At 45.5% G+C, this 20173-nt stretch overlaps 1 protein-coding gene and 1 long non-coding RNA gene across 7 annotated transcripts in view; one reads left to right on the forward strand and one right to left on the reverse strand.

Annotated features, from left to right (window-relative positions):
- Positions 1-20173, forward strand: part of PPM1H (protein phosphatase, Mg2+/Mn2+ dependent 1H) — a 292075-nt gene that overhangs the window by 158299 nt on the left and 113603 nt on the right. For all 4 annotated transcript variants that reach the window (XM_036237706.1, XM_016150766.2, XM_036237707.1 and 1 more), the window contains exon 7: positions 19277-19340. In XM_036237706.1, the coding sequence (XP_036093599.1) occupies positions 19277-19340 (64 nt within the window). The remainder of the gene's footprint in view (positions 1-19276; positions 19341-20173) is intronic.
- Positions 5828-20173, reverse strand: part of LOC118613827 — a 92927-nt gene continuing 78581 nt past the window's right edge. For 2 of the 3 annotated variants that reach the window (XR_004955935.1, XR_004955934.1), the window contains one exon: positions 15089-15423. This is a non-coding gene — a long non-coding RNA (uncharacterized LOC118613827). Of the gene's footprint in view, positions 6756-9807; positions 10958-15088; positions 15424-20173 lie in introns of those variants that run through there. The other variant, XR_004955936.1, reaches the window with a different exon arrangement.

A 20173-nucleotide genomic window follows, 5' to 3' on the forward strand; every position in this document is an offset into this window, starting at 1 on the left:
CTCCTATGCTTAGAAAAATTGCCTGCTTTCATTAGAGGAGCATCATACCAGCGTTCTGTGGTGTGTCTGCAGTGGGGAGGAAGTGTGGGAGAGGATGTCAGCTCTGGGAAGCCTTGTCTCATAATTAAGGATGAGTCTGTTGCCTCCTGGCGAGGATCCTTTCTCTCCCACCCTCGTGCTTTCTCAGAGACTGTGGAGCAGCTTGGCAGGCCCAGATTGCATAGAGGACAAAAGGTTATTGTCATCAGGACCTTCATCATGAAATCGGCCTCTTCCCTGGCTCCCCCACCTCCCTTTCCCCCTCTCCTCAGATAGTTTGCCCAGTGGTTTGATTTACAAAGTCATTTTCTTCACAACACCCCCAGAGCTGAGTTGGTCCCTGATGCGGCCCGGCTCTCACCTTCTGTGCCTGGTGCCGTTGGTCCTAGTGCCAGAATCTCGGCCTTGCACTCAGTGCTCGCCACTGCCCCTCCTCCCAGCCCTTTGTGTCAAGCTGCTATTGCATGATGCACACTAGCTGGCATTGTGAGCTTTCCGTTCTGATCCGCAGCCCTCCGAGCCATCTCAGGCCATAATTTGCTGGCAAGCATCTAGGTTACCGATTGAAACAACGGTTTCTCACAGCTGGCTTTGTGGCACCAGGTCCACACTCCTGGTGATTTCACTCTCTCATGTAAGATCAGTGTTTGTCGTGCTCTTTGTCCAGCTACATGGGGTGATGAGCAGGCCGGGGGCCCAGGAGGACATTCGCGTGGGAGGGGGCTGTAGCTTCTTCACCCCTGGCATTGGGCCAGAGTCTCCGGCAGCTGTTCCTGAGCTGATGGGATTTGTAGAGAGAGCAAGGGCCAGAGAGGAAGAGCAGTCCATCGTGTGACTGCGAGATTGCTCCCAGACGGTTCTGGTTATGAGTAAAGTACACCAGACCCCGTTCTTTAAGCAAAGCCTTTCCAACATTCATGATGGTCTCATTTCAAGGCATAGGCGGGACCCGTAACTTGAGATGGGATGGCTTCTTAGTAAAGAGCTTACAGCCTTGGGGGACAGGCTCCTTGGTAATGGCCCTTGCTCTGCCAAGATTCTGGGGATGTGGGCAAATTCTGGACCTAGGTCTCTCATTTATTTGCCCTTTGCTGCCAATCTCTGTGTCTGGTGGGGGATGCTTGTCAGAGCTTCAGGAAAAGACAGCTTCCATTAGAAAGATTCCAGAGATGGTAACCTTTCATTTTTATCTCTGGCAGCCTTTCACTCCTTATGATTCTAACTTGATGACACAGCAGGGTAATTTTCCCTTCCTGTATTGCCCTTAAAACTATGAGCCAGTCAGGATTTTCCACTGGGAACAAACCTGGGTCAACTACCATTTCCTTCTTTTAGCACTTACTACTTTTATTAAAGCAAAGGAAATATTTCCTGTTCTGTGTACTCTCCAGCAGAGTAGCCACGAGCCACGTGTGGCCTTTTAAATTTAAATTAAAGTTAAATAAAATTAAAACTCATTTTCCAAGTCATACTAGCCACATCTCAGTTGCTAAGTAGCCACATGTGCGAGTGGCTGCTGAAATGGATATAGGTCTAGCTGAGGTGGAGGATGATGCCAGGAGCTGTCTGTAACTAAACATCCCAATGGCAAAGACTTTAAAAACAAACCGAAGAGGGACAGCTGAGCACAGCCAGGGAGAGTGGAATGGCGTGGCCACATTCTGTGGCTTCTGGCCCCACCACTGAGTCATCTATGGAACAGGCTTCTCTCCCCCTCTCAGACCTTCAGGGGCGTCAGCCATTGTATTTAGGGATGACTCGTTCCCAGGAGTCGCTCACTGGCAAGCCTAGAGGAAGACCTGTTTCATTGGCCCCGATCAGCAGCACACCTGTCTCCCAGCCTCGCCTCTGCCTCCTGCACTGATGCCAGCCGTTGGCACTTTCGTTCCTCTTGCTTTCCATTTTGCTTCTCAGACAGTATTTCAGACCCCGAGGACTGGATTAAAAAGCAACTTCGCTGCCAACCCTTCCATTCTGTTTGGGGTGACCTTTATTCTTGATCTGCAGCCTAAAGCCCAGTTTGGAGGCGAGCCCCACAGTCCCACAGCACTGGGCTGTTTACCAGCCGTTCAGCTCACTGGAGGGAGCCCCAAGCATGGTCTGGAGCCCCTGGGTCAAGCTTTACAAACATTGCAGTTCCAGCTTCTATCTTATTCTGCATTGCTCTTTTTGGCACCCTCTGACAGTGCATCCAGGCAGGCTGACAGAGACGAGGACAAGCAGATTGAGAAACGCCACACAGTGCTTCAAGAAGCCAGCTCCAGAGCTGTACCACATTTAATATAAATTGATTTATTGAATCAAGCACAGAAGCCCTGTTACAGAAACCCCAGGCTCTACCCTCCGGAGGACCACCTAATAAAGCAGCCCCAACTGACACTCCTCATTAGCTTTGCCACTGATCCCCAGGCAGTTTTTAAAGGGACAGTGTCCCTCTTTTGGGCCTGAATTGATATGTCGGCCAGACCTGTGGGTCTAATTAGCTCAGCATTATTAGTCTTCATGGGAAAGCCTGCATTTTCTAATAGCTCGACTCCTGAGTTTTAAAGAGTAATTGGAAAATTCAAACTCTGTCCTTTTCCCTCTTTTTGTTTTTAATCACTTTTAACCCAGTCTTTGGATATGTACCTGCAAGTGTCCCTGACTAGCAACACTGGGCACAGAAGGATTTCTCAGTTCCGCGTTAGTGCGAACCCAGACCTTACAGTTATGCTGTAGACCTCACGGGGAGGATTTTCAGACTCACCAGAGAATTTTATAATGACTTCACAAGAAAGCAGGCCTTCCCCTGTTTAAACCTGGTATTAATTTCCTCCCAGCAACTTGTATTTTCATAATTTAATGATTATGAGCCACCTTGGCAGCAATCCGATTGCTGAAAGCAATTTGCAAATCTGACTTCGTTGAGAAGGGAGGGGCTTGGATGTCATTTCAGAGCAGTTTAACCCCAAACCTCAATAGATTGTGTGGGGTGGGGATTGGCCGGGACAGGGTTCGGGCACCCAAAATGTCCCAACGTTCCCGGAGCTGAAGTCAGAGCGCCTCAGCGGATCTTCGGGAGGGGCCTCTTCCGGGCTCCTGGAGCCCAGATGATGAATGGTTATTTGCAGTGTGCATGTTCTGCATCTTTTCAAGATTTGCAGCTCTAGCTGCAGGAACAGCAGGGAAGAAAGCCTGCCCTGCTGTGTGCAGCACATCTCCTGACAGTGATAAATGACTCCTCACTCCCCTGGCCTCCTCCCCACCACTCTGCCCATGAGGCCAGTGGAAGCTATGAGGTCTTTACAAATGGCTGGAAACCAAGACAGACAGGCATTGTCAGGCTGTGGCGAGGAGAAAGAAAAGAGATGCCCAACCAGCTTGCTCCCTATTGATGGGCCACTCACCTTTCTCTGCTTTAATTATAAGTGTAAATTTATCTTTCCTAAAGTGGCCACACTGCCCCCAAGCATTTACTTTGCCCTCAGGCCCTCCACACAGTCACAGCATTGACCCGCACCCATTCATGTGCTGCTCTTTCCCCGGGTCCATTGTTTGGGGTCCTGCAGTAAACGTGTGGTGGCGACTTAGCGCCACGTGTTCCAAGGGAGTTTCAGGATGTCAGGTACTTGCAAAGATCCTTGTTAAAATAGCCAGTGTCCTTTTAGCAGAGGAACCCAAGGGGCATTGTTTTATATTTGGCAATCCTTTATCGAACACGTGCTATGTCGGACATTGAATAGTCGTTAAGAACAGGGATGTGGAGCCCGGCTCCCCGGCTAGGTCAGTCCCCAAGTATGTGAGGCAAATAATGTCGCCTCTGTCTGACTCAGTGTTCCCATTTGTAAGTAGGACTAATGACAGTAGCTAATAATAGGATGTCATGAGTTAATATGGTCAAGTGCATATATATAGATATATATATCTATATATATATAGATATATATAGATATATATATCTATATATATAAAATCACTAGCTATTATGAAGGGTGAAAGGGTCAGCAGGATCTGATCCTTGTCTCAGAAAGTGTAAACCTAATAATATGTGTCGAGATGCTTGTTTCTCAAAGTAGAGGCTAGAAACCAAAAAGAAAAGGGGGGAAGGGTTAGTTTAGAGAAGCAAGAACCTGAAGTAAGGTCAGGGTGTGCTGGCCACTTCTGCCTGGCAGGTTTGTCCCCCAGCATGCCAGGAGGGGCTCCTATCTACAAGAAGAGAAACTGTCAATATGACTAGGAAGCCATCCTGTACCAGCCCCTCCATCCCTGGATGCTGCTGGTTAGATTGTTTTTGTTTATTTGTGTGTGTGGGAGGGGGAAGGAGGGTTTCCATACACTGACTTCCTGTCTCCCTTCTCAGTCCTAGCTGCTGGACCTGTTAAAGAACCCCTGCAGCCCTCCTGAGCCTCACCAAGGATCTAGGGATCCAAGCCCCTCAGCTGCAAAGCATATCCTCACAGAGGAGGGACCTTATCAAATAGGACAGTGTTAGCATCATAGGAATGACCAGATGGCCCAGCTGACATTCTGCAAATTTACTGAACAATTTGCTGAACAAATCTATTCTTAAAATCTCAGGAGCGAGGGAAGTAGATCTGCTGGAATTTGTGAATAAGTAACTAAAGCAAGACTGAATATAGGGCTTATAAAAAGGGGTTTAAAGAAAAGGCCAGGTGTTTGTGGCAGAGTGGGTGGTTGTTTCTAAGAGGGAGGCTGGGATTGGGGAAGACTTCAAGGAAAAGGCTGCATTTGAACCAAAATCTGAAATAGGAGAGGAGTTTAAGAGGCTTGAGGGCAGGAGGGAGGGACATCTGAGCGGAGGACATAGCCCCAGTAGAAGCCCAGAGGCATGTAAAGAAGACGAATATTTTGGAAATGTGGAAGCTAGAGGTAATATTCAAAATATTCTGACACTCAACCTGGAGGACTAGGCTCCTAGAAATTCTTTGCCGTAAAGGCTTTAACTCTTTACTTCCTACATCACAGGGGTTCCAGGGGAAGATTGAGAGCAGCAGGTGGGGGCGTGGGACAGTCATAATTTGCTAACCAGCACAGAAGTGTTTCCAGTGTTTGCACCCTCCTTACACATTGGTGTGTATCAACGAGATGAGAGTTCCAGTGTAGCCTAACAGAAATGACACGCAGAGGGAAGTGAGAGGGCGCGGAGTGAACTATTGAACTAGATCCGTAAGTTGGAGCCAGCTCATGGGGAACTCTGAATGCCACGCTAAGGATGGCAATAATAAACAGTTTTTTGTTTCCCACCCGTAAGAACGCTATAACTCTGCGAAGTATGAAAATGACACACAGCAGAGCAGAACTATGGAGCTGACAGTGTATTTAGAAGGACATATGGTCCGATTCTCAGCCTATTTATAAGATCCTGTTTTTAAGGAAATTCCAGAGGAGTGAATGCCTCAGCACTCCAGCAGGTTTCCAGGTACTTTACAGCTCTGCCAAGGAAACATTTTCCTGTGTCCAACCTACTTTCCTCCAGTTAGAAAGTTTACTCTTACCAGAGCTTGGTAAAGTATTTCCTTTTCCCTGCTACCCTGTCTCTGCCACCACATTTCAGGGTAAGAAAAACCAGTGTTGCTGGTTTCAAGATGGATATCCCACAAAGAGCTAAACCACCATGGCCTGGGAGTATCTTCTCCAGAATCAGCTTAGGTACTGGTTTAAAACCCTTGCTTGGCCCGGGAATCCACAGGCAAGGGTTGGTGAACCACCACTCCAAAAGGATCTCATCTTACCTACTGTATTGTTCCTTTTACTTTCAGACAAGTAAATCAGAGACTTTTCCAGAGCAGACTTTTAATTAAGGTTTTATGTTTGGTCCTTGCTGAAGAACTGAATACAGATTTTTCCGAAACATCTGGAATTCTCGGTAACACATTCACTTTTTGTTTTTCATCTTGTTGCTCTGGCAAAGGCAATAATACTCTGCCAAATTCTAGGTTCCAGTTTCACGAGGATTAAAACAGCCTTATCAGTCCCTCAGGGTAAACCAGATCCTCTGCATCCCGCTTGGTAGCTTAAAGGAGAGAGTTCAGGGCTTCATCGCTGCCGGATTATCAGTCCTGACCTGGTATTCACTCAGTGATGCGGGTGTTGTATGAGGCATCAGAGATACAAGGAAGACCATCCCTGCCCTCGTGGCGCATATAATCAAGTGTAGGACAGGCCCAGAGACGGATGGTTACAATCCTGTACCAAAGCTGGTAGAGAAATGTTTACCCACGGTGAAGCTTTTTCATCTGGGGTGATTTTTAAAAACATTCCAAAATTCCTGACATCCTGGAATATGCATTTTTTAAAGCTTCTCAGGTGACCCCTGTATATTCTTACATATTGACCTTGTGCAACAGCTTGCAGAAACAGTTGGTTAAAGAGTATTGGGCAACTCGGGCCCTTTAACAGGTTTGTGACTTTTGCCCATCTGTGTTGGCCTGTGTTCAGGAGAAGGCTGTGGATGGTCTAGCAGTAAAGGATAAGGGGCGATAAAACCTTTTGGTGCCAACAGTGAGTCAGAGTACAGTTGAGCCTCTCTTTTCCCCTATTGATGCGTGTGCCCATAACTTGAATAGGCCCCAGGCATGGTATAAATACACGGAGTAGTTCAGGACTCATGTTCCCAGGGCAGCTAACTTGCTGGTTTCTTGTTCCTGTTCATCCTGAGTAAATGATATTCTCTCCCCAAATTTGCCTAATTCTTCCAGGCGATCCTGAGTCACCTTCTGAAAAACAGGGCACCCAAGTTTAAAGATGTAGTCTCAATTTATTAACAACCAAATAATTTTAAAGCCAAACCTCAAGTTAAACTCAATCCTACAGAGACCTTTTATACTACCATATTGTCAAGAGAAGAAAAAGCCTGAGAAAGTGGTTTATTTAAACTTCTGTGTGTCTTACTAGTGCAAAAACCTGGGGAGGGGGGAAGGAGGAGATTTAAAATTTTTTTTTTATGATTTACTCTGAGGATGAGGATCCCTGTTGCATAGCATGCCGTTTTATGATGTTTACACAGATTCATAGCCTTCAGGGATGGGCAGAGGGCCATGGTTAAGAGTGCAACGCACTTTGGAGAGGATCTGGAAGTAAGCTTGACTTCTGTTTGTTCTAGTTGTATGACCTCTATTTTCTTACTTGCGTAATGGGGTTAATGTTAATATCTCTTACAAAGTTGTTCTAAAAATTAAATAAGTTTGAAATATATAAGTGCTCAAACAGTGCCTAGGACAAAGTAAGTACAATAAACGTTGGGTACATTAGAAGTCTGTGTTAGGCGTGAGGCAACAGCAGAAAATTTAACAGTCACTGCCTTTGCAGTCCATCTTCTAAAACAGTAGGGCCACCTTGATGCAGGAGCTGAGAGTCCCACTGGTGAAGATTGGCAACCATCACCCTGTGCATTTACCCTGGGGCGTGAATAATCTGGATTCCCAGGAGGGTGTGGGAAGCCACAGGATAAACATCTATTTCACCTGAAGATTTTCTTGGGGGGATATTTTTGTGTGTTGAAATAAATGTTGATTTTGTGTGTGCTTATGCAAAATTCTCATGGCTTTTTAAGATAAAACAGGAAACTTGAAAAAGCATTGATGCTTACTCCGAGATACTTGAGCTCTGCCCCCTGTGGTGTTACCAGTTCAGGGGCACTTGAGTGGAAATTTTGAAACCATGTAGCATAGGTTAGAGTCCCAGCCCGCTTGTGAGTGGTTTCTCCCAGGGGATACCGCACGACTTGGTGCTCAGGGTACAAATATCGATAGTCATTACCAGTGTGAGGGAGGCTTTGTGAAGCGGGGCCGCAAAGCCAGCTCTGAGGAAGTGGCCTCTGCAGTAAAATGCTCTTTGTAGCGAACAATCTATTTGCTTTTTTCTCCCCATCATTTGTGGATGTGGGGTCAATTTTTTATTATTTTCTGATTTGTATATATTGGCGTGGCCTCATACAATGTAAAGGTAATGCCAATGAAATTCATGTTTGTTTTGGAATGAATGGTCCCTGAGAAAGCATAAAATAAGGATCTCTGATTCATACCTGTGGGAGATCTAAATGTTATTGATTAGAAGACGAAGCTCTCCTAGCCAAGTGCTAAATGTCAACCAACTGGATACTGAATCAGAAAATCTGAAATTTCCCTAAAAGTCATCCAGAATCTTTTATCTTGAAACATTATGGATTCTATTTTACATGAATGCGTGATCAATTATATCTTCAAAAGACTAGTTCAAACCATTTTCTTCTATATGAATCTTTTCCACGGCTAACCTTGGGCCCATGAGTCAAGAGATGATCTTTGTTTTATTTTATTTATATTTTATATTTTATTTACTTTATATTATATATTCCCAGCACCCGTGCTAGTGCCTGGCACATGGCAGGTGCTTGGTACATATTCACGAATCAATCCGATAGAACCCGTCACTCTCATCTGGTCAAAGCCTGAGCTCCTCGTTTTGTGCTACATACCAGGAGCCGGTTCTGTTCTTCTAGGCACATTTTCAGCTGTGGGTAAGGACTCATTAGTGGGTTGTGAGGTCAATTTAGTGTATGGAGATGAGCATTTTAAACAAATGAAGTAGCATAGAGAGAAAAAACATCAAAGTGTATATCACATGGTAAGAGTGAGTACTATTTTTTGAGATGTGTTTGTGTGTCCACTGGGTTACCAAGATTGATGATACATTTCTCACGGTGGGCCACAAAGTGTGGACACGTGAAAAGAAGGCAAGTTCTGTTGCCTCTTGCTATCATCATTCATAGGCTAATGGCGGGAAGAGGAGTATTTAGGCGAAAAGAAAGGAATGGTTATGGCTCGCAGAACTCCAGGCGGGGTCTGATGCAGGCATGCTAACAGGAGTAAGGCGAGAGGTAGGTATATATTCCTAAAACTTGTGGGTTGGCCCTACTAATCAGGGGACTTACACAAGGGCAACAGCAATGTCAGGGAGCAAAGCTTGGGCCCTATTATGGAAAAAGTTTTCCTGGAGCGATAACCCCCTTTTATTTGTTTCTCTCATCGCAGATAGCCAGACGTACACAAGCTGGGCTGCAGTGCACCTACCAGCTCTCTTCAATTATATCACTACATATTAACCATACTCTTACAATCCATGTATCCTATTTGAGCCTGAATCCAGACTGCTGTACTGTATTAGCACAAGCACATCAACCTGTATAATAGCTTAGGGCCTACAGACGTTGGTTCATTTAAATGACATTCCAAGGACCAAAGGAAGACCAGGTAGCATTCGTTCGTGGAGCACTTGGCCTCACGGGGAACTCCTCCAGGAATCATGTAATCAAGATGCCCATTGACAACAACTCCCAGCTCATAAATCCAGGGACCCAGTGCATCAAAATATGACCCCATTCCCCAAAAGTTAGATTTGCAAATAACGAAAGCCTGCTATACAATGGCGAGCCTGTGGCAGAAACATTATAAAGGATATTTCTAAATCCTGAAATGACCTGTTGGATATGGGACGTCGTCAGCCTTTGCCAAATAACCTTGGGCCCCAGTGGGGCTCCCTGTCATCCTTCCTCTACAACTTGGACTTGAGCTTGACCTCATTAAGCTTGGCTCAGATTCACTCTCCCTGACAGTTTAGCAACATTTTTCCAGCGTATTAAGATTTGATCCAAAGACAAATTTAAGAAATTTCTGAGGATTTCTTAACTGTAAATCTTTGCAACTGGGGGCAGTGGGGGTGGAGGGTGGGGGTGGGGAAGGCCTCTTAAAGAAGACATTTAAAAAATAAGAGTAAGATGTAATAAAATACCAAAATCTTGTAGTGTCCCCTTGAAGAAAACGTGAACACGTGGACAGTCACGCCGCAGGGAGAGCGAGGGGGGCCGCCTGCCGCAGGAACACCTCAAGGAGCAGGAAGCAGCCTCCATTTACTGAGCTCTGTGGTTAGGCTTTGGGTTTGATTCCTTTGGAAATACAGATGGCTGGCTGGAAAAAGGAAGCGTGAGGTGACTGCCAATCCTGCGTTGCTTTTTCCAGGAAGGTCTGCAGAGGGTGGGTGTGGAGAGAGGCGAGTGAGGGGAGAGCCTCTGCGGATTCTGTGAATTGCTTAGTTGGGGTCATGCCAAGCTCTTAAAAGCCATGAGTGGCATTTGAGTTCCATGTATGTGTCTGTTCCTGACTAGCCCAGGCCTAGGCGGTGTTTCATCCCAGGCCTGCTGGGCTTCAAGCTTCTGTTAAGATTTGGTTGTAGGAGGCAGAAGTGGGGATAAAAGACCGAGGTGCTTCTGCCCACCATCCCCCATCCAGACTTGCTCAGCCACTGTGAAATGTGCCTCTGTCCGCCTAGGACTTGGTTTCTGCTATGAGCAAAACAAGACTTCCTGTGGCTTTTACCTCCCTCCTAGAGGGGCTCTGAGCCTCCAGCTGAGGGGAAAATTCTCTTTTTATGACTTTCAGACTAACCCACAAGCACCGTTTAGATTATTAGCTCTGAGATATTCTTCTGAGACTCACTTTAGAGTGGAACCATGGATTTTTCTGGATAAAGTCACCCAGGTTCTGTCCTTCATGCTTTGATGTCATTAGCAGCAGTAGGAAATGTAGGAATCGGGGTGTCTTGGGAGGTCAGCAAGAAGCGGCTTTCCTGTTGGGGATGTGCTGTCTTCCTGCCTGCGGTCACCATTTATCTGTGGTCCACATCTTCAGTGAAGAAAGATTGTGCCTCCTAAGACCTTAACAGCCACAACTCATAGTTAATAGAACCTCATCCTTCGCAAGGACTTTCCCAGACACATTCACATTTCATCCTTGCAGCCTTCCGTGAAGAGTGCAGCTGGAGAAGCAAATTCAGCGAGGTCGAGGGACTTTCCCAAGTTCACAGCTAGTTCACGTGAGGACTGAGATGTGACTTTAAAACCTCTGACTCCAGCCCAGGGTCCTTTAATGTACCACAGTGGACTCTGCCAGGAAGGAAAAGAGAATCCAGGATGAGAGCTTCCCAGGGGAGGAGAGGCATCCAAGGCCATGTTGAGAGGTTAGCGAGTGGAAGAATGTGGCTCTCTGGTGTGTGTCGTTGGAGTTGCACGAGTGGCTTGTCCAGATGAGGCAGTCCCTGAAGGAAGAGGGGCCCTTACTCCCCCAGGAAGGGCCACATTCTTCTTAAATGACTTTGAAGTATTGCTAAGAAAATTAAGACTTAGGGAAACAAGTAGTATTTCTTTCCAATTAAAGGTCATGACTTAGGAGAGAAGGGAGACTGTGGGAAGTGATCTGTGCGGACGACGCCAAGGCATGGACTTTGGGTTCGTGCCCTGCGGGTTAAAAAGTCAGTCTCGGGGCTCTGGCCGGGAATGGAAGGATCCAGCAAAGACTAGAAAGAACTTTCTTAAGTGGAAGACTTGCCTTGGCAAGGAGACTTTCACTGGAGTTAATATGGAAGCGGAAATTGTCTAGGTAACACCGTGTAGCCTGGAGAACCGCTGCAACCCAAACTACCGTTCTGGAGGTGGTACTCAAGAGAGTAATAGGCAAGAGGACCATAGTGCTGTTTTATTTATGACTCTCTACTAATATAGAGGTAATAAAAGGGAACCTAACATTTTAATATTAAAAGTCCAAGGTATCACCGATAGGACTCAACCCTGAATTTCTGCCATAGGAAAGTTTATCATTAAGGCAAAATAAATGGGGAAGCAAAGACGACGGTATATATTCAGAGGGAAGATTGTGTGCTAAGGAAGAAGTGCCAGACCTCATCCATTTATTCATCCTTCTAGCTAGTAAATTCTTTGCATCCACAGTGTGCCCACACGGTTATAGATATGAGCATATAGCAGTGAGTAAGATAGAGTCCCTGCCTCCGGGAGCTAATGTTCTAAAGGAGGAGGCAGAGTATAAAGTATGAACAGATAAACTAATAAGTGGGGTAGTTTCAGGTTGTGCTGAGCACAGGCCACAAAGAGCTGAAATGCGATAGGCAGGAGCGGGGAGCAGCATACTTTCAGGTGAGCTGAGTGATGCACAGCTCTGGGAGGATCTAGGGCACGAATGGCCCAGGCAGAAGGTAGGACAAGGCCCATGGCACATTAAATAAACAGCGAGAAAGCCAGTGTTATGAGCTTGTGGCTGAGTGATAAAAAATGTCAAATCAGTGTGCAAAGATCAGATCACGGAGGGCCTTGTCATTGGGTTATACTTTAGGATGATGGAAAGCTAAGGGAGAAATTTAAGCTGAGGAGTAATGACTGGATTTATAGAGAAATATAGAGAAATAGTTGTGGGGAACTTGCTTGCAGGCCTCAGCAAGTCTGAAAATACAAGTAAAGTCCTTTCTGGTAAAAATTATAAAACTGACACAGACGAGATGTGTTCATCCTGGAAAAGTCCTATAATCGTTCCTCATCAGAAGGATGAAGGGACATCAGTGTGGCTGCACGAGGATGTCTCGGGTTCCAATGTTCAGAGAATGTGTCTGGAAGACTCCCAGGAGCAGTACACAGAGCCAGCCAAGACCAGAGAAGCAAGAAGGGGATTTGCTTGTGAGTGAGTGTCAACTGCGACTGGCACATCTGAGACTTAGAATGCAGTCATGGACAACAAGTCTCTTTGCTTTTGTTTTTCCTGTTCTTTTCCTATAAAGAACAGGAAAAGACGTAAGATAGAATAGAGCCCCTGCTTGGGGTGAGTAGAATTCATTGACTTGCTCACTTAGTTGAATGTTTTTCGGGCAGCCATCAAATAATGGGCATGCTTTTAGGTACCAGGGATACCACAGGAATCAAAACAAAAACTCTTTCCTTATAGAACTTAGGTGTGTGTATGTTAGGGGGGTGGGGTGTTGCAGGGGTTGCAGTAGAGAAAATAAACATAATAAAGAAGTAAAATACTTAAACTGTTAAGTGGTGGTAGATGCCACGGAGAAAAATAAAGCAGAGAAGGGGAATAGGAGATTTGGGGGAGAGGAGCGATTTTAAAGAAGGTTATTTCATTACTTGTTTTTTATTTAGCATATGATAGGAAAACCGTTGGAGGATTGGAGTAGGGTAATGATGTTATCTGACATTTTAAAATAATTACTCTGGTTGCTCTGAGAATAGAGGTAAAGGACAAAACTGAACAATTTTCAGCACCTTCACTACTATCACCCTAGTCCTGGCATCATTCTCTCTTGTCTAAGATTATTGTAGGGAGGCTTAATGAGGCAAGCAGTACTGTAGGCAAGAGAACATGGCGCCAGGACTAGGGCGATGGCAGTGAAGGTGCTGAAAACTGTTTCAATTCTGGATCTGTTTGGAAAGTAGGGATGACAGCATTTGAAATAATGTTAATAGACAAAATACTCAATCCCTGTTGTGTTTCCTACTAGAAGATCAAGAAGGTGAGGAATTCTAGGCTGCCAGCAAGAGAGGTATGCAAAAGGTGTGCCACCAGTAGAGGCTGGGTCAGGAACAGGAGTAGCCAGAAGATAGATAGAATAGTGGTCCTAAGAGCCACAGCAAGGGGGTGAACAGGGAGAAGGTTCAGGGCGCCAGTCTTGGAGGAGAGGATATTCTCGGTGCAGCCCACATGACCGTGGTGCTGATAGGGAGCCAGGAAGAAAGTCATCAGGAAGCAGGTGGCAGTTACAAAGTCAGGATTCCAGGAGGACCATCAAAATATAAAGTTGCCAAAAACATCATCAGAGGACCTGGGCTGAACTCATCAGGGAAGGTGGGAGAATATTCTGAAAGGTGAGGAGAGGGGGCTGTGTGAACAGACGGAGGAGCCGATGAAGGGGTTGAGTGAGTGGCAGTGAGAGAGGCTCGGTCTGGAAGGGAGGGGACGATCAGAGCGTCTCTCGCCTCGGAACTAAGAGTGTCTGAAGGAGCAGCATCCACTAGAGGTGGTGTAAATCTGGGGACGCCTCAGATTCACTGATCAGTCAAGCTCAACTCGTAATCTTTGTGACAGGGTCTGGTTCATCCCGGCAATAGTGTACATGGATGTATTTTGACTTTGTAAGAAATGTGATAATTTCTTAAACTTTTTGAAAAGATGGAGAGATACTGTGTGGATAATAGTTAAGTTACTGCTTTGCAGATGGCCTGAGAGCTCTACCCAAAGATTCTACACCAAAGACAGACACTGTCTATCTTATTAGACAGTGTTTTTAGCCTTTTAAAAATCCTACAATGCCCCCGCCCTCCCCGCCAACCCCTGTTAAAACATTAATGTCTCATGGTCTACCCTCTGCTGTTGAGTCTGTCTTCTGTGCTTTTCCACCTGACAAGAATACACTTTTTCATATTGCACCTACTTTCATCCATTTGCCGGCAAGAAATGTCGATACAGCCCTTATCTGGGTAGCTCGGCCTGGAGCGAGGTCTCTAACGACTGGGTTCTTTTTAGCCTTTTTTTTTTTTTTTTTTTCTCCAAATCTTGAAAGAAGATGGCAGAGCTGCTTATCAAATTTGTGGCAAGGCATAGAAGGAGAGCTAATATTGTGGATGAAAGGGTATGAATTCAGACGTCTCTGGGTGGGTTGAAACAGTGGACTGAAGCCAGCAAGATAAATTTATATTGGCAGTGAAGTTTTCCATTCAGAGTGAAATATCCACTTTGTAAATGTAAACTAGAGGACAGGATGAGTCAAGAAACCCCAAGAAACCTCTCAGCCCTTTTTTCTTATGCACTAACTGGGTTTTTGTTTAGTTGGGGATTTTTTTTTTTTTGTCTGTTTTCACTCATCATTTCAATATATGGCCCTAAACTGCACGTACAGACACACTTGTACATGCACATGATGCAAATATAAGCTGCAGTACTTTAAAAAAGAACAAGGTCTAAGTCAAAGAAGTAGTCACTTCATCTTTCTGCGGGCTACATCATAAGCATTTCCAGTTCTGAATGCCATTCTCGGAGGACACTGACAAACTAGAAAGCCCCGACAGCCCCTGCCACAGTATTCAGTGCTCAGTTAATAAATATTTATTGAATGGTTGGTGCTTCAGTGGTTAGGGATGGTGCCCCAGGTCCTGTGAAGAACAGTCGAAGGAACTAGGAAGGAGTCAGCTTTGAGATAACTCTCTTCAAATATTTGCAGAGCTCTCAAGTAGAAAACAGACTAGATTTATTTCATGTTTTTCCAGAAGACAGACCAAACATACCAATGGGTGACTGTTTGGGTCAATTGAAGAAAATGTCCCAGGGCTGTTCTCCAGTGGAGTAGGCTGACAGTAGGTGCTGTAAAGCTCCCGGGACGATTATTTCAGTCCATTCGATGACAGAGGACAGGAACCAATATGCAGTGTGTTGAAGGAGCTATTCCTGAATTTGGGGTACTTACTGACCTTTCAGTATCTTCCACGTCTGAACTTTTCCTTCCAGTAGGTCCATACCACTTGTGCTTTGTCTTTTCAGCTTCACAGGATCAACAGTGCAAAGGAAACTATTATTTTAAAAAAAAAGAAAGTTAATGGAAGCTTCTGAGCATACTGCTTTGAACTAGAGAATGCCCTTTAATTTAGCCCTCTTTAAGCCTTGCATTTTTTCTCATCATCTTTTTGTCAATTGGCCTCATAAATATTCATATAGGAATTGATTCAAAGTAAGAGTTATTCTAAAAATCTTTCCTAAGCCTTTCAGTTTTGCTTCAAGTAATAATTTGAATATGATCACCGGTCAGTTATATTATTATAAAACTAGTGAGCAATCTGATTTTGGAGTTATTTGTAAAAGTTTTATCAGGATTTTAGAAATCACAGGATCTGCTGGGAAAAAACAGACATCACTTATTAATCTCCAGTCCCAAGTACCTCCATGTCTTGGAGGTCTCAAGCTTCAAGCCTCCCTCCTAATCCTCTCACCTCCCGCAGCAGAGCAGGATGAAAGCCAAGGATGAGTTGAAAGTGCAGATTCAAGCCTACAGCCCCGATGTGGACTTTCACATAGTACGAACAGCAGACAGGCCTTCCAGGCAGGCAGAAACTGGGGTGCTCCCCATTAAACGGTGAGAACAGATTTGAGAGTCCTGCTGTCTGTGGAAGAGGGCTCTGTCGGGCTCTGGCCACGGAGGCAATGACCTGGGAAGCAGTGGCAGGTCAAGGGCACAGAAGGTTGTGTTCTCAACTTTTCCTTTGTCGTTCCCCGTAGACAGTATGGAACATGCCTGCTTTTCACTCCCTGAGAGGTGGACAATAATGGTATGATTTGACACTCTTTAACTGGAATGAGAACTCAGACCTGAGCCCTGACATCCCATTTCTTTGGTGTATTTTCTGGGAAAGTCTGAGTGTAGCATTAGGGCCACTGACATGGCGTGTGTAGCTTAACATCTCTGACCCTCAGTCCCCTCATCTGTAAGATGGGACATTGCAGGGTGTGTGAGAGATTGTAGGTGTTATAAGCAAGCACCAGGCCCAGTGTTTGGCATGTAGAAGGTGATCGGTAAATCATAGCTGCTGTCAGTATTATTAGCTGACATTAATTTACAGACTTTAATCAGGTTACCAGTTTTAGCTCTTGAGTATTTCATTGTTTATTATTCAAGACTTTAACTGTGGAGGGAAGTCCACTTATCTTCGTACAATGAACTGTGCTTAAGCTACCCAAAGACCGAGGGGGAGGGGGTGTTGTACTTTCTCTCTTTATTTATAGCTATTCACTCTTGTTATTTGTGGATAAAGGGTGGAGAGAGGGCTCACATTTGGAAACCAACAATGGCAGGAACAGAGTTGTCTCTTCTATTTTTAGTTTTCTTGTTCTCGAAGACGAGGAAACAGAAGCTCAAATATATTAGAATTTGCACCGTCTTCATCCCATGGGTGACAATTCCAAGGTCTGCCTTTCAGAGCTGTGGTAGCACAGACTTCAGGCTCCTGAAATTTCTCTGTCCTGTGAGAATTAGGTTGCCTGGGTTTGTGGTGGAGTCAGAGAGCTGTTTTTTCACTGCCTTTTCAAGCCTGTTAAGGGTGCTCTTAGCCTGTCTGTACTGAACTCTAAGTAATTTCCAGTCATCAATTCTAGAGCTGCTGCCTTCTGCCTCCCATTAAAATGGCAGACTCCTGGGCCTGGATCTCTAGGCCTTGGCCCCTCTCTCGGTCCTGTCCACACCGCGTCTTCCTGCTTGTCTGACCCTCTGTCTTCTCACTCTCCACGGTCCCCGAGCCCTGTTTATGCACACTTGAGAACCTTTCTCAGGCCCTTCCCATCCTCTCCCTTGAACCATGTAGTCTGTCAGCTTTAGGGTCAAGCTCATAGGGGGCCTGTCACTCAACTGATTTGGGATGTTAGCTAATGACACTTGGTCTACATCAGTAATTCTCAACCTTGGCCCCACAACAGAATTACCTGGAAAGCCTTAAAAAAAAATTTGTGATGCCTGGGTTCCATCATTTTTATTTAATTTAATTTTTCTGAGGGTTCAGATTTAATTTTTCTGAGGGGTGACCTGGGCATCAGGATTTTTTTTAACCCTCCCTGGTGATTGACTAGGCCACCAAGGTTGAGAACCAGTGGACTTCAGACTTACCCAGCCCCCAAGTCGAATCTGTTCTAATAATAGAGCTAATAATTGATCTTGTTCCCCAGTGACTTGTATACCACAGGGTTTTAAATAGTTCACACCGAGTATAAAAACATGTAAGTAGCTATTTCTGCTTTGTGTTAATTTGGTAGACTGAGGGCGAGAGGTTCTGTTTTTGACAATTCAGTTCCTAGAGCACCTCTGGGCTTACTTGGCGGCAGCAGCAGCAGCAGCAGCAGCAGCTACCTTTTAGCACGGTCTTGGCCTGTGCCAGGCACTGTGCTAAATATTTCTTCAGCTCATCATGCGCATTAGCCCATTGGAACCCTCACAAGTCCACGAGGGAGCCCCATTTTTGCCTGATTAATAAGGATCCTGAGGCCCAGAGGGGCCCACGCACCTGCCCAGGGCCTTGCAGAGAGCAGTGCTGAACTTGAGCCCAGGCATGTCTGGTTCCAAAATTTCTCTGGTCCTCTACCCCCTGGGAATCAGCAACTCATCTGGACAACTTCCTGGAAAATATAGATGCCTGCTTTAGCTTTGGGGCCGAATGCTTCTTTAAATTGGGTTGCATTCTTTTGTATATTGAGAACTTTTATAAATTTGACTTCAGCTTCACTCCCAAGTTGCCTAGATGTATCCAGGACTAGGAGGCCATTGGGTTAAATTATTTTTTTTTTTCACGTATTCCAGAGAAAACGGTTTTTTTTGTTCGTTTTTTAAAGTATCTTGCTTCTAGCACCTAATCTAGTGGAACCTACCCCAGCTTTTACTTGGTCTTACTAATATTTCTTTGAGATAGTAAATAGTGCTTTCCCCACTGTGGAAAGGGGAACTGGTGTGCCAAGTATTAACCATCTACTGAACACTAGTAATAGCTACCACTCGTCACGTACTCACTGAGTGGCAGGCTCTGTGCTAGGCACTGTACATCCTGTGTGATTATCCTCATTTTACAGATGAGAAACCAAGACCAAAATAGGTGCAGCTACTTGCCCAAGGTGGTGTAGCTAGTAATGGGGCGCCCTGTTTGTTTGTTTCTTTTTTTTAACTTCCTTATGAGCAAAATTGCAAGACACAGGCTTCATTGCCCCTTACCTCAGCCTGGCCAGCCTCTCCCTGAGTATGCAGGGGCATCTGGAGAGCCATGTCTGGAGTAAGCCATTGAAGCATAGACTAGATTTTCTTTCTCTGTGTCAAATGGCCATTTAATAGCTATTGCGAAACAAGAAATTTTCTGCCAACCTTGAATATCATACCGAGGTCAAACAGGCTCCAAATATTCCTTCTCCAGCCATCGCAGTATGAGACTGCTTTGGTATAAACAATCCCTGAAGGTGAGAACTGGCTCTTAGAGCAGTTTCACACTCCATCTATCTCTGAGCTCCACTGTTGCTCACAGTTTCAGATTAATGGCAAGGACCCTGTCACCGAGCTGGGGCCCTTCATTACTGGAGCTGGGGCCCTTCATTACTGCACAGGCACTGAATGCTTAGGATGGAAACTCATCTCCCTTTCTCACTAATTATGGATATACCAACTTATTTTCTCTCTCTTCAAGCATATAAAGCCTTGGGATTTTCTGGTTTGTTAAAAACACATACACACACACACACACACAATTCTGCAGGGAGAATAACTCTTGATAAAGAAAGATTGTCCGTGTGGTGAGCAGATAGACTCTCTGGGAAAAGAAAGTACCTAGCAGACTGTGTCAGGGCAGTGGGTCACTAATTGAGTGCAAACCTTTTTAAAAATGTTGTTTATCCCCCTACAGGGCATACAAAACCATTGAGGATGATGACTTGAAGTTTCCCCTTATATACGGAGAAGGCAAGAAGGTAGGCACGTGCACTCCCCCAGCCTGAGAACAAGGCTGTCTCTGCATAGCCCGTGGCAATCTGTGCATTCCACTCAACAGCTTGTGATTTTATAGCCTTGACAGCTTGAAAGAATATCACCTCCGTCATCTTCGGGCCTCCTGCCTTGAGGGTCCAAGGAGTGGCAGGCAGGGTTCCGGGAGGGAGGCAGAGAGCTCAAGGTACAAAAGTCAGTATTGTGAAAAGAGCATCCTCCTTTTCAATCCATTCGAATAACTTTTTTTGCAGTGTGTAAACATGACCACTTTCACATATTTCATCTCTGTCTATCTGACAACAAACAAGCCATGAGGCAGGCAGAGCTGTGTTATATACATTTGATAGATGAGGCAGCTGGGACTCTGAGGTTGAAACTGCTCAGGCAAAGTCACGCAGCCAGCGAGGGGTGGTGCCAGATGTGGCGCCCTGGCCTTCTGTTGCCTTCTTGTGCCCTCACACTCTGCCGTGGAAGTTCAGACTCTGAAAGTCCGCTTCTCCACTTGCCCCGTGGAAGGGGACCCAGAACTTCACAGTGACCGAGCTGTAGGATCACAGGGATCAGAGCCCAGGCTGCGACAGCACAGACTGTTCATCCCCAGCTCCCAGGGTCCCCGCTGGAATCACACAGTGAGCAGCAGGCGCATAGCTGAACAGAAGGAAGGCCGTGGCTCTTAAAATGGACTGTGAGCTGGGGCAGGAGGAGGTTATAGTTCTGGAGCAGAGATAAGGAAGCTTTGAAGCCATTTCCCAATAAGAACAAACACCTTCTGAATCATTGCATTCTTCCTGAAAACACAAATACATTTCAGCTAGGT

The sequence above is a fragment of the Rousettus aegyptiacus genome, unplaced genomic scaffold, assembly GCF_014176215.1.
Source record: "Rousettus aegyptiacus isolate mRouAeg1 unplaced genomic scaffold, mRouAeg1.p scaffold_m13_p_2, whole genome shotgun sequence".
Taxonomy (NCBI): domain Eukaryota; kingdom Metazoa; phylum Chordata; class Mammalia; order Chiroptera; family Pteropodidae; genus Rousettus; species Rousettus aegyptiacus.